General features: G+C 45.8%; 1 protein-coding gene across 1 annotated transcript; it reads left to right on the top strand.

Moving 5' to 3' along the window:
- Positions 1–296: 296 nt before the first annotated feature.
- Positions 297–21,726, top strand: LOC127301529 (putrescine hydroxycinnamoyltransferase 1). The gene is made up of 2 exons (XM_051331783.2): positions 297–849; positions 20,628–21,726. Exons 1-2 carry the CDS (start codon positions 412–414, stop codon positions 21,495–21,497), a joined length of 1,308 nt encoding a protein of 435 aa, XP_051187743.1. The 5' UTR covers positions 297–411; the 3' UTR covers positions 21,498–21,726.
- Positions 21,727–22,258: the final 532 nt, after the last annotated feature.

The following is a 22,258-nucleotide window of genomic DNA, read 5'->3' as shown; positions in this document are numbered from 1 at the left end:
CCTCTATGGGCACGTTCCTTAATTTCACGATAAACAAATAATAATTACCATACTATTGTAAACGGAAAGCTCGAGTAAAATATCTGCTCTACACTTACGGGCAAACTTCCTACGCAAATTTGTTACGGGCTGAGTTGGAGAGCATGCGGAGCCATCACGGCCCTAAACTCACGGGGACAAACTGATTTTCAACAAATCCCCTGCAGCCATGTCAGCCCGTAAGGCAATTCCGTAAACATTACTCCGTAGGTGTAGCATTTCTCCTGCATTCCCTGGAGCTCGCTCTTCTATTAATAAACCCTCACACTCTTTGGCCGCTCCGCACACGCACGCACGCAAGGCAGAACCGCCCAGACCCATCGCACAAGCAAACCAACAAACGCGCGGCGGCGGCGAGAGAGATCGACCGAGATGAAGGTGGAGGTGGTGGAGGAGACGCTGGTGGCGCCGAGCGAGCCGACGCCGCGGCGCACGCTGTGGCTCTCCAACCTCGACCTCGCCGTGCCCAAGACCCACACGCCCCTCGTCTACTACTACCCCGCGCCGCCCACGCCCTCCCCCGACGACGGCGAAGGCGAGACGGAGCCGTTCTTCGCGCCGGCGAGGCTGCGGGAGGCGCTGGCGAGGGCGCTGGTGCCCTTCTACCCGCTGGCGGGCCGGATGGCGGCGGGGCCCTGCGGGCGCCTCGAGATCGACTGCACGGGCGAGGGCGCGCTGTTCGTGGTGGCGCGGGCTGACTTCACCGGCGACGAGATGTTCCGGGACTTCCAGCCCTCCCCCGAGGCGCGCCGCCTGCTCGTCCCCTTCGCCGCCTCCGGCGACCCGCCCTGCCTCCTCGCCATGGTCCAGGTACCCATACCGACACACATACACATCCTCTCTTCATTCCTCAATATTTTTCTTTGACTTGGATCCTCGACATACATCCTCGATCCCTGTTTCGTCCCTGTTACAAAATTCGCCAAGATTTTTTTTTGCAATAATGCTAGACTTACGGACGTGTTAGGCCTACAGAAATCATACGGACTGACGTGTAGGTATTTGGTTGGATCGGTTTGGGATTCACTCCTGAAAAAACGGGCCACGTTCTGATGTTTTGCCTGCGTGCTGTGAGTCCGTGAGTCCGTAGGGTGAGTCCGTAAAAGATGTCCGTACGTGTAGCATTACCGTTTTTTTTGCGCGCCCTCTTCCTGCGGAAAAATCGGGGAGCTGTTTTCCGTACAGTGATTCACTGTCCCCTCGCCATCGCGTGGGGCCCCTGCATCGGGCCCCCACCCTGACAGCCAGCTTTATTGCTTCACCCGTTCACCGTAGCCGTATCACGTGTCGAGAGCTGGTTGGATGGAAGCTTCAGCCTTGTTTCCACACCATCCATAGTTTTAGGATTCTTGTCAAATAATAACATAATAATTGGAAAAGTGAGCTTAGAATCAAGGACTTGACTACGCGGCGGCGCCGCACATCTGCCCTGCCCGTGCGACGGTTTCGGGCCCACCCACGTTAGCTGGCTGGCGCAGCACATCCCACCCACGACGTTTTCTTCTCGCTCAAGACAAATCGATTGGGCCCCACCCACGTGACGAGAGCGCGCGTAGCAAGCGGGAAAAATGCCTCCCTCCCGACAGCTCTCCTGCCAGCCCCACCCCATTAATTAGCCAGGTGGTCCCTACCCCTGACGATCTCCTTCTTCCTCAAGACAAATCAGCCTGAAAACAGAACTAGATCTTGAGGAGAGAACGACGAACAGGATCTGAAGAAGGGGAAAACCATGGCAGAGAAACTGAAGACCTCCTACATCTAGAAGAACTAAAATTCGAAGATTCCAATACAGGTATGAGCACCTTTCACAGGGAAAAAGTAGTCCGTCTCACCTCCCTTGTCTCACACCTCAAAAATCGGCTAGAAAAACTCATCTTGTAGAGAAGAACACAGTAGGTTGATCCATAAGAAATAACTTGTTACTGAAGAAATATACTTCTGGGATTGTACACAGTAGGTTGATCCATAAGAACACAGTAGGTTGAACACAGTAGATTTTTTCCCATCAGTATCTGTAAACACAGTAGATACTTCGGGATTACGTATCTATGAACAAGCAAAATAGATGGGGAAAACGTAGCAAATCCCAACAAATAAGAAATGCGGTAGAACCAACATAAGGGCTCATCAAAATAAAAATCTGGGAGAAACTTGACAAGCCAAGATATTGGTTCTCCGCATTAATCTTGCATGCTTTTCTGCACCTTACTTTTGATCAACTTTGAAAAAGGGATCAGATCTTCTTTTTCTGCACCTTCATTTGATCAACATTGGAAAAAAAGGATCAGATCTTCTTCCTGTATTACCATGACAAGGTAAACATGGAAGGATCAGATCAACTGACTACTTTGAACAAACTTTGATGCGGGTTGCGAAAAGGAGATGAACATGAATATGCAAATGGAAGTACCAGCGGTTACTTTATCGGATCATGCGGGATCTAGTAAGACAAAGTCGGTATGAACAGAGCAAAAAATAACACATATAACCTGCCGGATAAACTACCGGGTTAGTTGCCGGATAAAACTACCAGGTTAGTGGCCAAAAATAACTACCGGAGTTAGTTGCCGGATAAACTACCAAACAAGTATCCATGTTAATTATGAGCAAATACCAGACTACTTGATTCCACAATAATTTGGTCGACAAAAAAGGAAAAACAACCATATAGATTTCCACAGACACAACTTCCACCTATAAATTGCAAAAAGAAGACAAGAACTACCACATTATTGCTCCCTGGCCTAATCACTTGTTTTATGTACATCCACATACTGGCAGTAACTCATTACTAAAAATACATTTGTTTTCTGCGGGAACACACAATGAAGGGGCAGCTCCATAGCTCTGTCATCCGAGGCAGCATACACCGAGATTACACTTCCGGAATCCGGTGGTCGCACACTCCTCCACGTGGACGTAACATTGGCAATGAAGCAAATCCGAAGTAGTGTCGACCCCGCATGCGCCAACCGCAAGCATGAGATTCGATACACTTGAAGATGCCCAGCGGCACTACTTGGCATTTGCACGCAGGAGGGGTTTTGGAATAAGGTACAATTACGAGAAAAAAATCTGAGGTTCTTGGTGAGCTAATAAGAGCAGCTATGGTTTGTCACAAATCTGGTCACCAAGCAAAAACAAAAGAGGATACCCAAAAACCTAACCCGGTTGTGCCGTAAAGAATGAAGAACAAAGAACGTTAGGACTGATCATCCAGCTAGAATGGCTTTAAAGGTCAGGAATGGAAGCTGGTTAGTGACAGAATTCTGTGATGAACACAATCACCCCCTTCTGTTAAAGTGGTCCTTGACTGGTTTCTTACGCTCACACAAGGATATACCACAAGAAGACCAAGACTTCATTAGAATCCTACACTCGGTTAACATGGAAACAAGCGAGAATGATGCAAGTGATGGCTACGTTGTACGAGTCGATTGAAGGTGTGCCATATACCCCGAAAGAATTGGCAAATTTCAGATCAACACTACGAGCAAAAAACAAGTATCTTGATATGCAGGATACCATGGCATACTTTGAGGCCACGAAGTTGCGAGACAAGGATTTCTACTACCGATACAAAGCTGGATGATGAGGACCGTGTCCAATACTTGTTTTGGGTAGATAGTCTTTGCAAGAAAAGCATACAAGTCCTTCAATGACTGTGTATCTTTCGACGCAACATACATGACAAACAAATACAAAATGCCTTTCGCACCATTCATTGGAATAAACAATCATGGTCAGTCGATTCAACTAGGTTGCGGTTTCCTAAAGAATGAGCTTAGCGAGAGCTACATATGGCTTTTCGAGTCGTTCTGATTGCAATGGATGGAGTTGCCCCAACAAACATGATAACAGACCGGGATGGTTCTATGCGTCTTTGCAATGGAAAAGGTCTTCCCAAACACAACGCATCGAAAGCTGTAGATGGCATATTGTAGACAAAGCAACGAAGAGGTTGGCCCGTTTGTTGCAAAGATACCAGGGCTCCGGGAAGAGATGAATGATTGCATCAAGCGTAGCTTAACACCGGAAGAGTTTGAGACAAGATGGACCTTAATGATAAACAAATTTAATATCCAAGGGCATGAGAAAATTGCAGCTCTGTATAAAAAAAGAAGCAAGCTGGGTCCCTGCATACTTTATGCACAAGTTCTATCCTTTCCTACGGACAACTCAGCGTAGTGAAGGCTTCAATGCGGTTACGAAAAAGTACATAACTTCCACAAACTCGGTGATTGAGTTCGTTCGTGCGATACGAAGATATCCAAGCAAAAATTATGAAAGCGAGAGAACAAGGAAGAATCAGATTCATCCCTCCTAACGGCTAAAAAGTGGTGTTGGCACCCAATAGAGCGGCAGTGGAAAAAGCTGTACACCAAAAACATCTATCATAGATTTCAGTTTGAAATGCAGTCCAAAGCATGTCATATAACATAAAACCGATAGGTGAAAACAGATATGAGGTTTCTTGCATAACAAAATTTGTTCCACAGTACCACAACAGAGCCTATGAAGTCTATGCTTTGATCCTCCCAATGAGAATTACAGATGCACATGCCGCAAGTTTGAAAGGGATGGCATAGTCTGTTGTCACATTCTCAAGGTAAAAACATAATCGTTGATACATTTAGTCTGTACTTTGATAACGTTTAACATGATATACTTTGTGTTCAATTCAATGGTGAAAAAAAGATGAAAAAATGTCTAATTTGACATAAAATTGCAGGCAATGGTGCAGCTAGGAGTCTGTGAGTTCCCACTGAAATATGTCCTCCGCAGATGGACATGGAGTGCACAAGAAAATCTAGTTGAAGAGCTTCCTGGACAACCAGCTGTTATGCCAGAAGAATCAAGAAAGAAAATGTGGCTTTCGGTAAATTGCAACGAGTTCAAAGGTCTTGCAATGTGTGGGAATGAAACAGAAGATGGCCGGAAAATAGTTCGCATGCACATGAAAGCTATGAAAAAAGACTTGGCGGCACTAAAAGAGAAACAGAAAAGAGAGCTAAAAAAGTAGCTACATCAAGTGCTACAGATCCTGCAGAAAATCCATCTACCCAAACAGCCCAGGCAAATTGTCCTACACAACAAGTCCCTCCACAGGTACCAAGCACTGGACCCCGAGCACGCAAGCCCCCATGCCAGAAAAGAAAATCAACAGGTTCCTCAACATCTGCGGCGAATAACAGTACTGCCACAGCTCACAATGGGGGATTCACAGATGCAGAACCTTCAGAAACATCACAAGCAAACAACATACGAGATCCTCGTGTATCAAACACTAAGGGTAGGAAACGCAAGAAAGCTTTCCAAAAACCACTGGATATAGGGAGAAAAGAAATACGTGTTTGCAAACAGTGTGGTTCCACACAACATGATTTCAGGACATGTACACAGAGAGGAGAGCTCGCAGATGAGAATTAAGAAGTACTGATGATTTGTTCTTGAATGTAAAATGATCTTCAATTATGGGACATATTCCAGTTACTGTAATGTTATTTGACTCCATTCCTATCAAGTTGTTTTAGGCAAAAATAATGAGAACTAATATCTATTTATGTCTATTTATTACATAAGATATCTGCTGGTACCAAAAATGGTAGTGTTAGGCAGTGCCGTGTTCATGGACTTTGAAAATTCCAGTTGCTTCAAACTGTGGTTATGCATCCTACTTTGGAAGTCATGAATGTCCAATTTAATTAGGCTTGGCTGCAGATTGCACCTAGCGGCGCCGCACACTAGCTACGTGGTTATGCGGTTGCCTCAAAGCTGTGGTTATGCGAGTTTGCATGCAGCAGTAGCTAACCCGCGACCCCTATATTTAAAAGGGAAAATCTAGACAAAGGCGATGGGACTACGCGGCGGCGCTGCACGCGCACCCCTCCCGTGCGGCGGTTTCCCAGCTTGACGTTTCCATGCTCGTGAAGTGTTATGATGGGCCCGGACTACATTGCATGCATCCCACACCACCGCACTCATGCACCTGACTACTTTTCTGCTTAACCTGTTGTGCATGCATGTGAGAAAAGGTGTCCCGTCATCTAGGGTATTAAAATTAGGAGTAGAGATTTTGAAGTCACAATTCACAAGCATAATTATTTTGGCAGCCATACATCAGAAATCTGGTATCTAGGTGCTGTTAATATGGCAGCTATGACTTCTGCAAAATTTTGAGGCTAGGATTTTTTGGAATTTGGCAGCTAGGACATGCGAATCCAGCAGCTAGGTGCTGAAAATCTGGCAGTCACGGTACTAATAAATCACTAGTCAATGATCATTTAGCCGCTATGCATTAGAACCTGGCAGCCATAAATAATTGGGCAGGCGATCGGGACGAACTTAGCAATTAGCTATGCACGTCTCGATTTTTTGCAATAGTATCAACAAAAAAAGTGCTAGCTAGAATTAGTACCTAATTACCAGGTTAATTACACCTAGTAGCCAAATTTACAGTGCATGATTTACAGAATTGTCATTGTCACTGATTAATTAGGGTACCAGTACTATGATATTTGCCAAATTCTAGCGGTATAGCTCCCAAATTACTAATGTGTAGCTGCCAGATTCGAATTGGTAGATACCAACAACTGTTGAAATTGAGATGAATCCTTTGTCCCCAATTTTTTTGGAAACCATGCAACAAGGGATACTCACAGAATGTTATGCAAAAAACCTTCGTTGGAATCTCAGCAGAAAAATGAGCAAAATAAGATGTAGTAGGAGGGGGAAAATCTGGGTTCATCCATGAGAATCTTGCCGGCATGCTCAGGGGCGGAGCCAACAACACACCCGTGCGGCGCGCCACGATGGAAAATTACATCGGCCCCTATAGGCACCGCCTACTCCACCTAACATCTTATCTGTCTGTTTAACCTTATCTCTTGATTATCCGATGGAGGTAAGATGGTTTTTGCCTCAACTACTCTCTTGTGAGTGATTTTCAGTTGCATCTGTCTCTATTTTTTAAGAACATGGTATTCATTGCAATTTTATATCTAGAGAATTTGAAGTCATAATTTACAGCACAATTATATTGGTAGCTAGGCGTTAGGAATGCAGGAGCTAGGTGTTGAGAATCGCAGCTACGTTTTTGGAGGCTCGCAAACTATGCTACCGAGAATCGCAGCTAGGACTTGCGAATATGGCAGCTAGGCGCTGCGAATCCAGCTAGGCGATGGGATTCTAGCAGCGATGATAACACAACTGAAAATGAAACAATAAACTTTTGACAATTAGACATTAAACCCTGGCAGCCATCAACAAGAATTTGGCAAGCATTCGAAATGAACTTGGCAGCCAGGTACCAATTATCTTATAATTGTGTACTTCTCATTTTTTTGCAACATTTTGCATTTAGAGTGTTACCTCTTGACTTATTTCACAGTTAAAACAACATTGTAATTGTGAAGAAATAACTTAATAAGTGTTACAGTAAAGATTTAAACCCTGGCAGCCATCAACAAGAATTTTCTGAACCTTTTGACAATCAAAACGAGAACTTTTGACAATTAGACATTAAACCCTGGCAGCCATCAACAAGAATTTTCTGAACCTTCATGCCCCTATAGAATGCATTTAACAGAAGTAGAAAAAAAAGAAGATATCCTACCTGATTACATTGTTGAATAGGTTGTACCTCCACCTATCTTTCTCTTCATTGAAATCTGCAGTTAACCATCTATATGGATAAATCCTCCTTAACTTCAGCACATCATCTTTTGCAAGTGCAGGGACCTTCTGCCCATCCCACTTGTCGATATTATAGATAGTGTGGAAACCACAATCAAAACTTTCACATGAAAAAAAGGGGGAAAACTAGATTATTAAATAAGCAATGCGCAAAAAAGAAAAAACACACAATGAGGGAGTCCTGAAAAAGCAAAAGAAAATGTAAAGAGAAAAAATGACATACATATTTGCCTGTATTGGCACATCTATGATCTTCAGTTCCCAGTCCTTGATCTGAACCTTTGATGTGCTGTAGTGTATCTCCCATAAAGCCTTGATACTATTGATAAGACGAGTTGCATGACTAACAAGCGACTCGTCCCCTTGAGAACGCATGGAATCGAGTGCTTCAAACCTTTCAGCTTGAAAGTTCATAGACAAACAGTACCAGTGATTCCCCTCTTTATTTGCCTTTTGAACCTCTTCCAAAACAGGGAATGAGATCTGCATAAAACAAGAAACACACAAAAAAAAGTGGATTAGCCACCCCCTAGCTAAAAAAGATAGTAGACATGTAAATACAAAAAAACACAAACTCACTTGCTTCATCACACTAAGAGAATGATTCTCAGTCCTCTTGAACATGGAAACAAGTGCTTTCTTCTGGAACTCCCCATTGAGCAAGTAAACAGATACTTGGTACGGAACAATCATCTTCCCGACCGAAGTGTTGGTGCGCCGAAGATACTCAATGCCAACTTCCATACAGTGGTTTGAGAGTTCACCTCTTCCATGAACTGAATTAGCTAAATCATTTGTGGTCGTGAAACTATCATGGTACTTGATGATTTGGTACCTGATGTTTATGAGGAAAAATAAAAAATAAACTTAAGTTAGTATCCAAAATGTCTTGCATTTTGGTTTGTAGGCATGGATATACGAGATAGGTAGAAAATGAGAACACACTATATTGGGAAAAAAGAACATAAAAAAAGGCTTACGTCCTAATCTGTGATTTCACTGGCCTCTGATGCTTGTTACTGAGCATGAGCTTCTGGTAAATTTCTTCCTGCTCAGCACTAACTTTTATTGAATCTGTCAAATGGTGATCTGCATAAAGTGTGATGACTTCTTCACCCTAACTTTGCATGGATGAACCTTTGGAGTGACACTATGCAGATTAGAAGCCCCTAATGACACTGAAGGTGCTGAAGCAATTTGCAATGCTTTTTGCCTCGCAATGAACGCCTTTGACAATTCCTCATATCTTGCAAGTTCTGCCATACCTTTCTCGCTCAGTTGAACGGCATCTCCTGCGAGAACTGCTTGAACTTCTTCTGAAAATTGAAACTCTTCAAAATCATCCCTGCTAGCTGCATATACATTATGAAAAAAGTGTATTTTTAATTATGTGCATATACATGTTTAATCTCATGTGTACACTATTATCATGGGCATGTAAAAAAAGACACAGACAGTAGCACAAAAAACTATGCCGAGATGCAAAAAACAAAACAAGTGCACAAAATACATGTGATCAAAAGAAATGGAGAGAAAGAAGAAATACCTGATGGACCTGCCCAATCTAATGGAGCAATAGGTGGTATGGACTTAGGAACTGCATATTCTTGCGATGAGAACTCTTCTTTTTGAGAATCACTAACTATAGTGTCTGGTGAGCTGAACCCAAGATCAAAACCCGGTGGAGTGAACATACCAACACGGTTATCTCTAGTAGCACCAGATGATGATGTTCCTTCGCTCATATGCTTCCTTTTCCGTGAACCATCTCCTGCTGAGCTTGACTGGTTGGCAGCAAACCTTGACAAGAAACCGGACTTCACCACAGATTCGGAGAATTTCCGAACAGCTTCTGCAACTTCTGGAGATACACTAGCAGGGCTGCCCCTCTGCAGCCCGGGTATGCCTAGGCGTGCCTTGACTTGAGGAGACAAGTGCCCATGGTTTCCTTGTTCTATTAGCATCGGCGAATGCCGTAATGGGCTTGCACTGATTCCCTTCACACTTTGGATCAATTGTCATTGCTCAAGAATAGTCGAAGAGATTGCAATAGCGGTGTCCTTGCATTTCCCATCGCTTGATGAAATCTGTTTGCTCTCGTTGCTCTTGGTTAAAGCAATGGTTGCTTTGGTGTCATAGATGCAACGAGATGGGGAAATAGCAATAGCGGTACTCAAAGTTTTCCCATCACGACACCACTTCCAGGACATATTTTGAGAGTTTGTTGTACTGACTGTGGGTGAAAGTACAATGGCTGTTCTTAATGACTTCCCATCCACTTGTGATGAAGCTTGCGTAAAAACACCAATGGAATCTCTGCTTCCTACTCCATCAACAGCAACATCAACAGTTTTTGTACCTTCGGTTGGTATCTCTGAGTTGCTTACAGCAGAAATACTTGCGAGCCTTGGAGATTTCCTTGACGGTGTAATGCTTGGGATTCTGAGCCGTTTCCTGCATACAGATAAAGTAAAAACACTGGAGGGAAAACACCAAAAAAGTAAAATTACAGCTTCATGGCCAGTGTGCAAAAAAAAAAAGATTAAAAACACCAAACCTCTTCTTTAAGGATTTGCTGGATGCAACTTCACACCTAGAATCGTGCACTGTTTTCTCTACTTCATGGCCAGTGGCATTACATTCAGAATCAGTTTTATCACTGCAGGAAAACACAAACACAAAAAGAGATTTTCAGCTGCCGATTCTGCAGATTTGTTAACAGATAAGTATGTGTTAAAATTCAGATAGGCATTATGAAGCTGAAAGCTATCAAAACATGAATTTAGCAAAACTACTTACCTCTCATGAATTGTGTCCAGCGCACGACCAATTGGTGTAGTAAGCTCTATTGCAATTGCATTATTGTCCTTTGTGTGAGCACTTGCTTTAGACGAGGTTCCTATGGTATGCTTCTTCCTTTTGCTCAACACCGCTGCAAGACCAGCTGCACTCCCCTTTATCATTTCATCATCTCTCTGTGTACACTCTAATGGTGAATCAGGCCCGCACCCAGCTTCATTCGTGCAATCAGATGTATCCAAGTCACTGAGTGATGGAATCATTATCTGTGAATGCATGGCAGGAGGAGATTCGCTATAACTTGCATCTTTAGTATTAGCCAAAGCAGTAATACTGTTTGTTTCATCAGCTTTTGTGTCGCAAGGGGATGCGACAGCACTAGTGTTTGCATCTGGACTATTGCTTGCATCTGGACTATTGCTTGCATCTGGATATACAAGAACAAATTCATTCCCCTGAACTTCTTTATCTGTAGGTGCTACCTCCTTCACATAATGGCGGATTCTACGACCAACTATTTTAGTAGCAAATGGTGAACCTCTTCCTTCCTCCTGATCTGCTTCATGTGAAGATAATTCTATGTCTTCATGTTCTTCGACTTCATCATCAGTTCCTTCATCATCACTAACTTCAGTATCCAAATCTGACTCACTCATAGTTGTCAAACCTTGAACAAGAGTACTCAACAAACCATTGAGTCCGGATGCAAAAGATTGCATTAAGGTGGATGCTTTAATCCTTTCTTTGCAACAAACGAAACAGATATAACCAATTAGACACAACAGAAACAAAAGATTGTACAACCAGATAATTCCAAAAACAACATTCACAAAAAACACACAACTACCAAATTATTTAGAAGTGGCTACCAAATTCTCTTCTACTAACTGCCATTTAATTTAGTACTAGCTGCTAGTAAAAACAGTAGAAACTGCCATTTAACTTAGTCCTAGCTACCAGTAAATCTATACCTAATAATAAAGAAAATAAGGCTTCTTGTTCGTCCGTCTTTTCTTGCCCTCATTGTTCGGTAGTAATTACGGGACCTGCCACCGCTTTAGTCAAAAAACGGTCAAGCTGTTTCAAACCTAGCAGTCTATCGATTCCTCTCTTTCCTTTCTATCCCTCCCAGCGCCGGCCACACGCGAGACGCCGAAAAACAACCCCACCTAGCCCACCGAGCGCCGACCACCGACCACCGACCCCATCGGGTTGCACGTTGGCTTCTCCGCCGCGCCGCCGAGGTACTCCCTTCCTCGCCTTGTTCTGGATTTCCCGGCGCGCTCCTCTCCCCTTCGTGCCTCCGGATCCGCCGGTGAGCGGTGGTACCGGTGGGTTGCAAGGATGAGGAGGTGAGGCCGACACTAGGCTGGCAGAGAGGGGATGATCAACAATAGAGTGCGGGGACGAGATGTGGGGAGGCCGAAGATGCAGGGAGAGGGCATCGAGGTTGCTGGCTGCAATTCTGCCATGGAGAGCCCGGATCCATGTTCCTCACACCGAATACTCGATTTTGTGCCGAGAAAAAGAAGGGGAGCGCTGCTGCTGCTCGGTGGGAGCTCCCGCTGCTTGGGGCGGGGCTGCTGCCGTGTAATGCTTGGGATTTGGAAACTCGGCCGTAGCGCCTCGGGACAGGAAGCCGCTGCTCGAGTCATGGTGCTCGACGTCCCGGGGTGGATAGTCTTGCCAGGGTGAGAGAAGGGACAAGACGGGGTAGTAGGATGTGTCGTATGTCGTTGTCTTTGAAGGGAGATTGATAAAGAGAGAAGAATTTCAGACAAAGCGTATGAAGTTATGACATATCAGCTATGTTTACCAAAGATGTGAGATAAATTGCGACGTATTCTTCGGGTAACAGAGAAGAAAATGTCGATCTAACTAAAAAGCTTATAATGATTCTAGCGTAACGTTCATCCACTTGTTATTTGTCATAATGTATTTTCCAGCTGAAGTTTGTTGAATCGATTATTTTGAGCTGGACTATGATTTCACACGGGTTCGGCGTTGGAGCGTCAAACAAGATTGAGCTCGCTCCGCTTAGCTAGCGCATGCCGAGTATGGCTGCGGTCGAGTAGAGTGCTAATGCGAATAAATTAAAGTAGAGATGGAGCAGAGCTAGCGAACAAAAAGCCTATTCCACCTAGCTGTACAAACACGACATGCATAAATTCCATCAGCTCTAAGATTTCTTGGATATTGCTTGTACTTCCTGCGCCCAAGGTTGATCTAATCTTATGCTTTTAATGCAGTGGTCTTCTGCACAAGTAGATGTTTACACATATGCAGATTTGACATTTTTCAAGAATGCCAATACACATAAATAAGGTCAGTGAGAGATGTGTCCCAAATGTTGCAGATCGATGCATGTCAGTAATGCTAGACAGTGACCAAAATATTTGAGTAGATGTGTCAAAAAGTATTACAAGTTTGAATGTGAGAAATTATTTGTATGCTAGCCGATAGCCATTGATATTTAAACATTGTCCAATACGACATTCTCTTGTACTTCGCGGTGATTTGCGATACATTGGCGGACATAATGGAAAAGGGTGCAATCAATTTGCGATCCTAAAAATGCTAGCTTCTTTAATGGCCAAGTAATTTACAACAAAAAAAGCAACTACCACCTTATTTAGAAGTGGCTACCATGTTGATTAGAAATGGCTAGCAAAATTGATTAGAAGTGGATACCAGATTATTTACAAAAAATAGCTAAGATGAACCCATACATAGTTAAGCTAAAAAAATGCCATATACGCCACTGCGCCACCTTAATTATCCATAAAAAACTGTGGGATTGCTACAAGAAAAAATCCTCTGTACGAGAGATCATATGCAGTAGCAAAAAAATGGGGGCATAAAAGCTAGTATACCTTCTTTGTGCAAGTGGGGTGTGTATTAATTTTCATCCAAGCATCAAAACCATCAGGGCCACCAAAAAGGGCCATCCCTGTAGCAAATTCCTCTTTGTACTCATCCTTCAGCTGTATTGTTTCATAAATTCACAATAAAAAACACATATTAAAAAATATGGTAGATACAAGATGTTGAATCAGAAAACACAGAGTGTGTAACACATGTGAAAACACACAAAAAAAATGCATACCTGCATTGCCCCAAAAGTGGTTGTATCATACTCCTGCGCATCAAGTGCCCCGACCGCATCGATGGCTAATTTCGACCATGCGTTGATAGCAAATGGAGCGTCCTCAATCTCAAGCTCCAAATGATTTGTCTCAAGAGCATCAAAATATCGCAACTGGTATTACCACACAAAACAACAACAAAATTTGAAACAAATTATATATATAGCAGAGAAAAAAGAAGAAAAGGTTACATGTAAAAACATGGAAAATGAGGAAAATTTACTCACCATGCAGTACAGCAAGCAACCCTTTGTATACTTCCCATTGGACAAACTCTCATGTAGTTCAACAGCAACAAACTTGCAGATGTTCATCTCATTTGCACGAGCAATGTCGGCCTTTGTAATTTGGAAGCAATAGATACATGCCACAGAAAAAAGAGGAAAAAGAAACAATAAATTCAGATGGGCACACAGGATGATATGGGAAAAAATGTCTGAAAATGAAGCAGATTAGTAACTACCAGCATGGGATAACATTTGTTGCTCATTTTAGTATACATTGTAGGGGCAATCACTGTTGACATGATGAAAAGCATCCACAGTTCCTTAAATGTTTCATCGGCACCATCGTATTGCTCAACCAGCCTTGCAAGTTACGAAACCCTTGGCCTCTTGCTTAGTCCAGGGAAAAGCCTTGCAGAAATTTCAGCCTCTAACGTGTAATCAGCGTAATATTTGACATCCAACTGCCCTTGAGGAAGACCCGTCATTATACGGACGGACTCGTCTGTCAATGGGATCACACCGCGACAAGGGATAACAAAAGCTCTTCTTGCGGGCTGATAACACTGAACAAACCAATTGATCACTGGGTTGTGCAATGCTCGCACTTAATGTCCAAGAACCGCCTTGCCCCATTTCTACTATCGCTTCACGCTTTTCAGGAGTCAAGCTTTCATAAAGCTTAATTACCGGAGCTGGAGAGGCCCTATTCCTGTCTATACTGGAACCCTGTGGAAAAATAAGAATAGCGAAAAAGCATGAAACCAGCAGTAGTAGGTAGCTACAAAAACACAAAAGGATAGTGCCATCTACATGGAAGTAAAACTACGAAACCAGAAATAAAAATGCATATATATTTGGTGACACTGAACAAAAAGAAACCCCGACAGTAGTACATCATAATTAGGTAGTTAGAAAAAACAAAAAAGAACAATGGCATATACATGGAATAAACACAAAGTATAATGGATGTATATATATGGTGACAGTGAACAGGAAATCTGGCAGTAATTGAGGCATAAAATAGGTAGTTAGGAAAATAAGGACAATGGCATAAACATGGAATAAAAATCCTTGGAAAACACAAAGTATAATGGATGTATATATATGGTGACAGTGAACAGGAAACCTGGCGATAATTGCGGCATAAATAGGTAGTTAGGAAAAAAAAGGACAATGGCAACTACATGGAAATATAAAACCTTGGAGACACAAGAAAATCATCATATATATGGCAAAAAACATTAAACAAGAACTTCGGGAGTGCTACGATATTAAATGTTGTATCAAATTTAAAGTTCAACATAGATGATTCGGGAAAATGTGCGATATTATTATGCAAAAAGAAACACATGGTTATGCCGCATGAGAACTTACATGGTGACGCTTCCGTACTGCTTTCCCTTTGTGACAGCCTTGTTTCGTACTCCCTTCCTCCTAGCCATCAAACTGTTGCTGCACAAAAAAAAACCCACGCATGTTCATCTAAATGCTTGCTCTCACATAAACTTATTCACTAGTGGCCGAGATATAAAAAAGTAGACATGGACATCAGAAACAGTCTACATCGCCAACTAATTCTACAAAACACATCACACTTATATGGTGAACACAACTACCAGATAAAATATATTAGAAATGCAGGGATATGTGATAAAGGTATCGCAAAGAAAAAACAAGATCCCTACATACACTTCTACTCTATAGAACATGAAGAAGCTCCCAAAAGAAAATCCATCCATAGCAGGGCAGGCCATCTAGAAAACCTAATACAAAAATGCCACATCGGGGCATGAAACTTCAAGAAACCGGTACAAAAAAATTACAGCTAGTCCACCACAAGCTATAAAAAATGATGGAAACAAACAACAACATGTAGGTATGCAACAGATCTGACTATTCTAGGCATGTAGGTTGCATCTGAAAAGAAAATCCCTACCACTCTCCCCGAAGAAACTACCACAGGCCAAAAACAGCTTCCAAAAATCCAAAAATCGACCGCGCAGAGGCATCAAAACTTCACAAAAAAGGAACCTACAAGCTGAACTACCAGCAGCACATACAACTTGACCACCTTGCTGCGCGAACGCTGAAGGAGACAACCGGTGTATACTAAGCTGGGGACAATTCCGCCGACCCGCGTGCGGAGAAGCAACGGGGGATGACGGGCCGAGACCTCAACGTCCACAACAGTACACGCCGGGGACGCGCCTTCCTCCGCCGCGCCTTTCCTATCCAATCGGGCCGGAAAACACGAACCCGAGGCTAGCGGCGGGGAACAAAATCATTACTCCAAACCTTGATGTTGGTCCATGGCATAATAAGAAGGTAAATTCCAAAACCATGCAGCGAGTCAACTGAAAAACCATGGCTCGCATCATCCAAAGCATCAGGAAATATGTCACGAGTTTGCCTAAACCTCCATATGCCTACATACACAGAGCGAATCTGGGAGCAGACGAACAAGTATGACGGGTGCGGGGGGGAATCATAACCCAAGGAAGAAAAATAAAGGGTATACCCAAATTCATCTACGGCTACGCATCAGAGGCATCCAGATCTACCAACAACCATCATAAATCCAAGGTGGAACCAACGAATTGGGCACCCATCGCGTGATTTGGAGGCGCCATACCTCAGGTCGGAGCATACACCCGCACCAACCCGAGGCGAGGGGGTGAGATGGAAGCCGGAGAGAGAGGTGAGGGGGAGGTCGCGCCCGATTCTGTCCGCGCCTACGGCCGTCCACCGGACTCGTCGCCGGAGAGTGGGAGAGAGGCGTGGCTCGGTGCGATGCGGTGCAGAGAGAGAGGGCGAGAGGAATGCGTACAAAACGCACACGGGGAGAAGCGCGGAGACTCACCACCTTGAGCGCGGCGACGGATCTACCGGTCGCCGCCGAAGAATCGAAGAAAAAACGGCGAAGAATCGAGCTCCGCCACGAATCGCCTCCGCGTCGCCGGAGATAGAGGAGAGAGAAAGAGCGAAGAACTGTGAGCGGTTCGGACGAAAAAACAAAGGAGAAATGGCACGGTTCCCGAAATTCAAACGCCACTCACTTACAGGTGGAGCCCACCATCCGACCAGGCATCCAGATATGCGGTGTCCAAACATTTGCCCGCCCACCCGTCCACCACGAGGCCCACCACCACACGCGGCCCCTTAGATGGCGATGCGCGAATCGCGACGCATCCGTCGCACGGGAGACGCGCTCGTGCGGCGCTTGCCTGTATCATTTCCCATCAATCCCCAGCTGCACAAAGAAATCGGAAGAACGAGATGGTTAGTACTCGCCGCGAGGATCAGATGCTGCCTGCCTGACATGCCTTCTACTAGCCTTTCTTGGACGGGCGGAAATCTTTGCATGTGTGTGTGTGTTTAATCTAGTCCTGCAGGGTATCCATTCCTATCGTGCGGTGTTCAGCACGCGCTAGCCTGGGCCATGGTCCATGGATATCCGTGGACCGTGGTTAACTGTAATCGATCTAGAGTGCTAGCGATGCGCTAGGGTACGACGACGAGCCGTAGCTTAGGTGGGCGATCAATGGTGTAGTGGCTCTGACGAGGAGCACGTAGTACCATCAATCATCTATCATCCATCGGTGGGTGCCTGTCCTACGCGCCGCTGGACGCTTTCGCGCAACTGATAAATCAGATGACGGATGGTTTCGGATTTAGCTGTGTACGTATCGTTGTGCTAACGACGACGAGTTTGGGGACACGGCCGCGGGGCATGATCTCATCTCGCTTGGTTGCAAACCAACGGGTACGACAGTAGCGGACGTCCCCTTTGGCGTTTGCCAAAGATCATTTCTCAAGTCTAGTACTCACGACGATTGCACAGTTTCTTTTTGTACCGTCTGCTGGCGGTACGTAGGCGTGTAGTAAAAAGAGGGCGGTGCTTGCATGGAATTTAAACAGAGCGGTTGACCTTATGATCAGCCCAGCCTGCACTTTTTTCCTTCTGGACCATTTTCTTCTCGTTAGTGATGTCGTACGGGAGCACCAGTACGCATCAGCCATCACACATCTTGGAAGTACCAGCAAGAATCTGATCTGTGCTCCCCGAGGGAAAACTTGGAGCTTGTAAGCTTGACCGCCGGTCGTCGTCTTTGTACCGTCTGATGGCTGTAAGTAGGCGTGTAAAGAAGACGACGTTGCTTGCATGGAATTTAAACGGAGCGGTTGACCTTACGATCGGCACAACCTTTTCCTTCTGGACCATTTTCTTCTTGTTAGTGAATGCTTTGTCGTACGGGACGGCTCACTATACTCAGCACCGGCCCGTGCACGTAGCCAATAGTCCAAGTGACTAGTACCAGTGCACATCAGCCATCACTCGTCTTGGACGTGGTAGCAGCAAGAAGCTGATCTGCACAATCAATTTTCTCGAGGAAAAACTCGGAGCCTCTGATGTCTGACCCCGACTGCCGGTCGTCGTCTTGCCGGACACTCCAAAACGCCGCTTGGAGCGACGCGGCGCGCGGTTGGCCACGCAGAGCTTTGGCGCCCCCGCGCGCGTGGACGATTCCGGTGCCGAGATCGCCACCCGTGTCTTGTCAGCCTCGATGGATCCCCGGCAACGCGACGTCCTTGGCGTCTACTTCCTGGAGAGACGTTTTCTTCACCGTACGTGGTGGGCATCCCCCTTTTCGGTTAGACGGAGGGAGGCAGAGGAGTCTCTGTATCTGTGGGTCCATGGGTTCCTGTCCCGCTTGATCAGCTGAATAAGATAGGATAAGGCGGGAACATTTTACTAAAAACCAGGAGATAAGATGACATGAGATTCTCCCTGCCAATGGCCAAGGAAGGCTCTTCCTAGCGCCCGCTCATTTGTAGCTCTGGAAATCTTCTTGTCGTAGTCGTCGTACGTACAGACTCTCAAACATAACTAAGTATACCCCGTCCCAGCAAATTCCTGGGATCCACGACCTAATCATGCAGCCGCGTGTGCATATGTCTTTGATCATCCAACCCTTATCTTTTTCCAGATCTGCCTCCTTTGTGCCTATCCGCATATAGGAACCACTTGCGCAGTTGCACATAATCTGGATCCCTGGGATGGATGTCGAGCGCGACGGCTCTGCTTTAGGCTCCAGTTTGCATAGGCATAGCCGGGGCTCCTGCTTCTTCTCCGATCAGGGTGCGTTTGCCGACGGGCCCAACTGGAAGGATATCTCTTCTAGATGGTTTATCGTTCCAAGATTGTGACATGTACTACTAGCATTAATCTACCATCAATTATCACTTGAATCTTTATCGGCAGCCGCCTGTATGACAAGACCTGCAGTGAAGTGCCGGCGCGCCCCTTGGATAGTTGCCTAAAACTAATATAGTACTGAGTAGCTGCTTTTTGCGACATAATCAGACAGCAGCCATGGCCTAGTTGCCGACGTTATGCAGCCAGCCATGGCCTAGTTGCCGTCGTTATGCAGCCAACTGTTTTAGGCGAAGACAAGGCGATAGGATCAGAAGTTAGCCCGTCGCTGTTGACAATTTGGACAGAGCCGACTACTATAGTACAGTATCATAACCATCACTTCGTGCGTCAAGCAAACGAGCCATGCTATTTGAGTATGGTTATTGGGGACTAACATCTCACAGAATAGATATTGGCTGGGCCGCTGCATCATGGAGAGCGACATAAACTATGGTATTGTACTGACGTATGTCGGTACGTGAATAACAACGGATAGACCAAACAGTTTAATTCTATAGCGTAGACGGAAAGGTTTTACTAAAAAACGTGAGATAAGATGACATGAGATTCTCCCTGCCAATGGCCAAATAAGGCTCTGTTTTGTAGCACCCATTTGCAGCGTCTGGAAATTTTCTTGTCGTAGTCGTCGTGCAGAAATGCGAACATGAGCTCAATATATTCTGTCCCAGCAAGTTCGTGGGATCCACCACCTAATCATGCAGCCGTGTGTGTATATGCCTTCTTTGATCGATCATCCACCTCCCTTTGTGCCTATCCGCATATAGGAACCAGTTACGCTGTTGCACACGATCGGGATCCTGGAGGTGGACGTTGAACGCGACGGCTCTGCTTTAGGCTTCAGTTTCCCCCAAAAGCACCGCATAGCCCGGGATCTTGCTTCTTCTCCGTTCAGGGTGCGCTTGCCGACGTGCCCAATTGGAAGGATATGTCTTCTAGATGGTTTATAGTTCCAAGACCGTGACATGTACTTGCTAGCATTAATCTACTAGCATCAATAGTACTCCTGGTGAAATCTTTATGGGCAGCCGCATGCGTGACAGGGCCTGCAGTGTAGCGCCATCCTTGATAGCTGCCTGAAACTAACCTAGCTAGCTGCTTCTTGCGACATAATCAGACATCAGCTACGGCCTAGTTGTTTTACGCGAAGACAATGAAGATATGATGATCAGAAGAAGTTAGCCCGTCGCTCTTGACACTTTGGACAGAGCGGAGTCGTCTACTACAGTACCGTATTGTCATTGCCTCCTGCCTCAAGCCATCGTACTATTTGAGTATGGTTCATTGCGTAACATCGTCAGTAGAAGCTTATACAGTACAATAGTTGCATCATGGTCATGGAGGGCGAAATGATCTTTGGCATTTTAGTGGCGTGAATTAGATCGAACTGCTTAATTTTCTGTGTGTTGGGTCCTACCAATCGTCTTGTTTTTTTTTTTGGTTATTATCATGCTCCATGTGACATGATTGGCAAGATTTGGAATGTAACTGGATTTCGTTTTGCAGGTGACCTTCCTCAAGTGCGGCGGCGTGGCGGTCGGCACGGGGATGCACCATGTGACGATGGATGGCGCGGGCGCGATCCAGTTCATCCGGACATGGACGTCCCTGGCGCGTGGGCTGGACGCCGAGTCCGTGTGCCCGTCGCCTCCCACCCACGACCGCACGGTGCTGCGCGCCCGCTCCCCTCCGCAAGTCACCTTCGAGCACCCGGTCTACTCACCGAGCAACCTCAACGGCCTGCCTCGGCCCTTCGTCACCCGCGTCTACGCCGTGCCGCCCAAGCTCCTCGCCGGCATCAAGTCCAGCTGCGCCCCCGGCGTGTCCACCTACTGCGCGGTGACCGCGCACCTGTGGCGCGCCATGTGCGTGGCCCGTGGCCTGGCCCCCGACGCCGAGTCCAGGCTGCGCGTGCCGGCCAACATCCGGTCGCGCCTGCGCCCGCAGCTGCCCGCGACCTACTTTGGCAACGCGATCGTGCGGGACCTCGTCACCGTGCGCGTCGGCGACGTGCTGTCGCAGCCGCTGGGGTTCGTGGCGGAGCGCATCAAGCGCGCCGTGGCGCGGGTAGACGACGCCTTCGTTCGCTCCGTCATCGACTACCTGGAGCTGGAATCCGAGAAGGGCAGCCAGGCGGCGCGTGGCCAATTCATGCCGGAGACCGACCTCTGGGTGGTCAGCTGGCTCGGTATGCCCATGAGCGACGCTGACTTCGGGTGGGGCGCCCCCAAGTTCGTGGCGCCGGCGCAGATGTTCGGCAGCGGCACCGGGTACATCATGCAGGCGCCCGACAAGGACGACGGCGTGTCCGTGCTGTTCGCGCTCGAGCCCGAGTACCTTCAGTGCTTCGAGAAGGCCTTCTACGGGAACGAGTGACCGGCCGGCGCCGACCTGGGGTGGCAGTGACCAGCCTTTGGAAGACCATAACAGCCGCTTGGGACGTCGAGTCCTGTCTTGTGGAGTCCCGTCCGTCGATGTGCTGCTGTATCATAAGCAACTTGTTAACAGATACTGTGGATGTGTGAAGGTAGTATCTTGCACGTTTCTTCACTGTGACATTCTGATCTAAGTATCTATATACAAAGTTCAGATGGGATTGGCGTCAGCTTTGTTCACTTGTTAACATTCTGTAATCCTCCGTGTGTTCAGTGGGTGCTGAATTCTCTTTCGATTCGGTGGTTTCATCTCTGTTAGCAGTTCCAAGCAGTAAAGAGAGATGCATAAGGTGTGAGCTTCATCTAGTTGCTTTTTCGATAAAGGTATTACTTGATGTTTCAAGTATTGCACCCAGCCTTTGCATAGCTAAAATGCACATGACCGTTTAAAAATTCAAAATCCAAACAAAAGTTTTTTAAAAAGAAATAAAAGGAAAAAATCCAACTAGTCTCCAGCTCCATTGTCTTCTTCCTACGGCTATGCAGCCACCAATGTTGGAAAATAAACTTATTGGCCGTCTTCTCCAACCATATAGTCACCTCCATAAATAGGTCTCGGTTCTCGAAACGTTGAAGCGGCGATCATGAACGGAGCATAGCGGTACACCTGTAGATAACCTGCATAAGAGAAAAAAAATTATCATTAAAAACCTTATCATTTTTACACAGCCAAAGCGACCATACAACTGCAATCGCTCCCAC

This window comes from Lolium perenne, chromosome 5, assembly GCF_019359855.2.
Source record: "Lolium perenne isolate Kyuss_39 chromosome 5, Kyuss_2.0, whole genome shotgun sequence".
Taxonomy (NCBI): domain Eukaryota; kingdom Viridiplantae; phylum Streptophyta; class Magnoliopsida; order Poales; family Poaceae; genus Lolium; species Lolium perenne.
Note: the sequence above shows the minus strand (reverse complement) of the source record. Positions and strands in the feature narration are given on the sequence as shown.

Excerpts from the sequence above, each read along its gene's own strand:
- LOC127301529 (XM_051331783.2), top strand. The coding sequence starts at position 412 with ATGAAGGTGGAGGTGGTGGAGGAGACGCTGGTGGCGCCGAGCGAGCCG. Across the intron at positions 850-20,627 it reads GCCTCCTCGCCATGGTCCAG|GTGACCTTCCTCAAGTGCGG; the intron begins GTACCCATACCG and ends TTCGTTTTGCAG.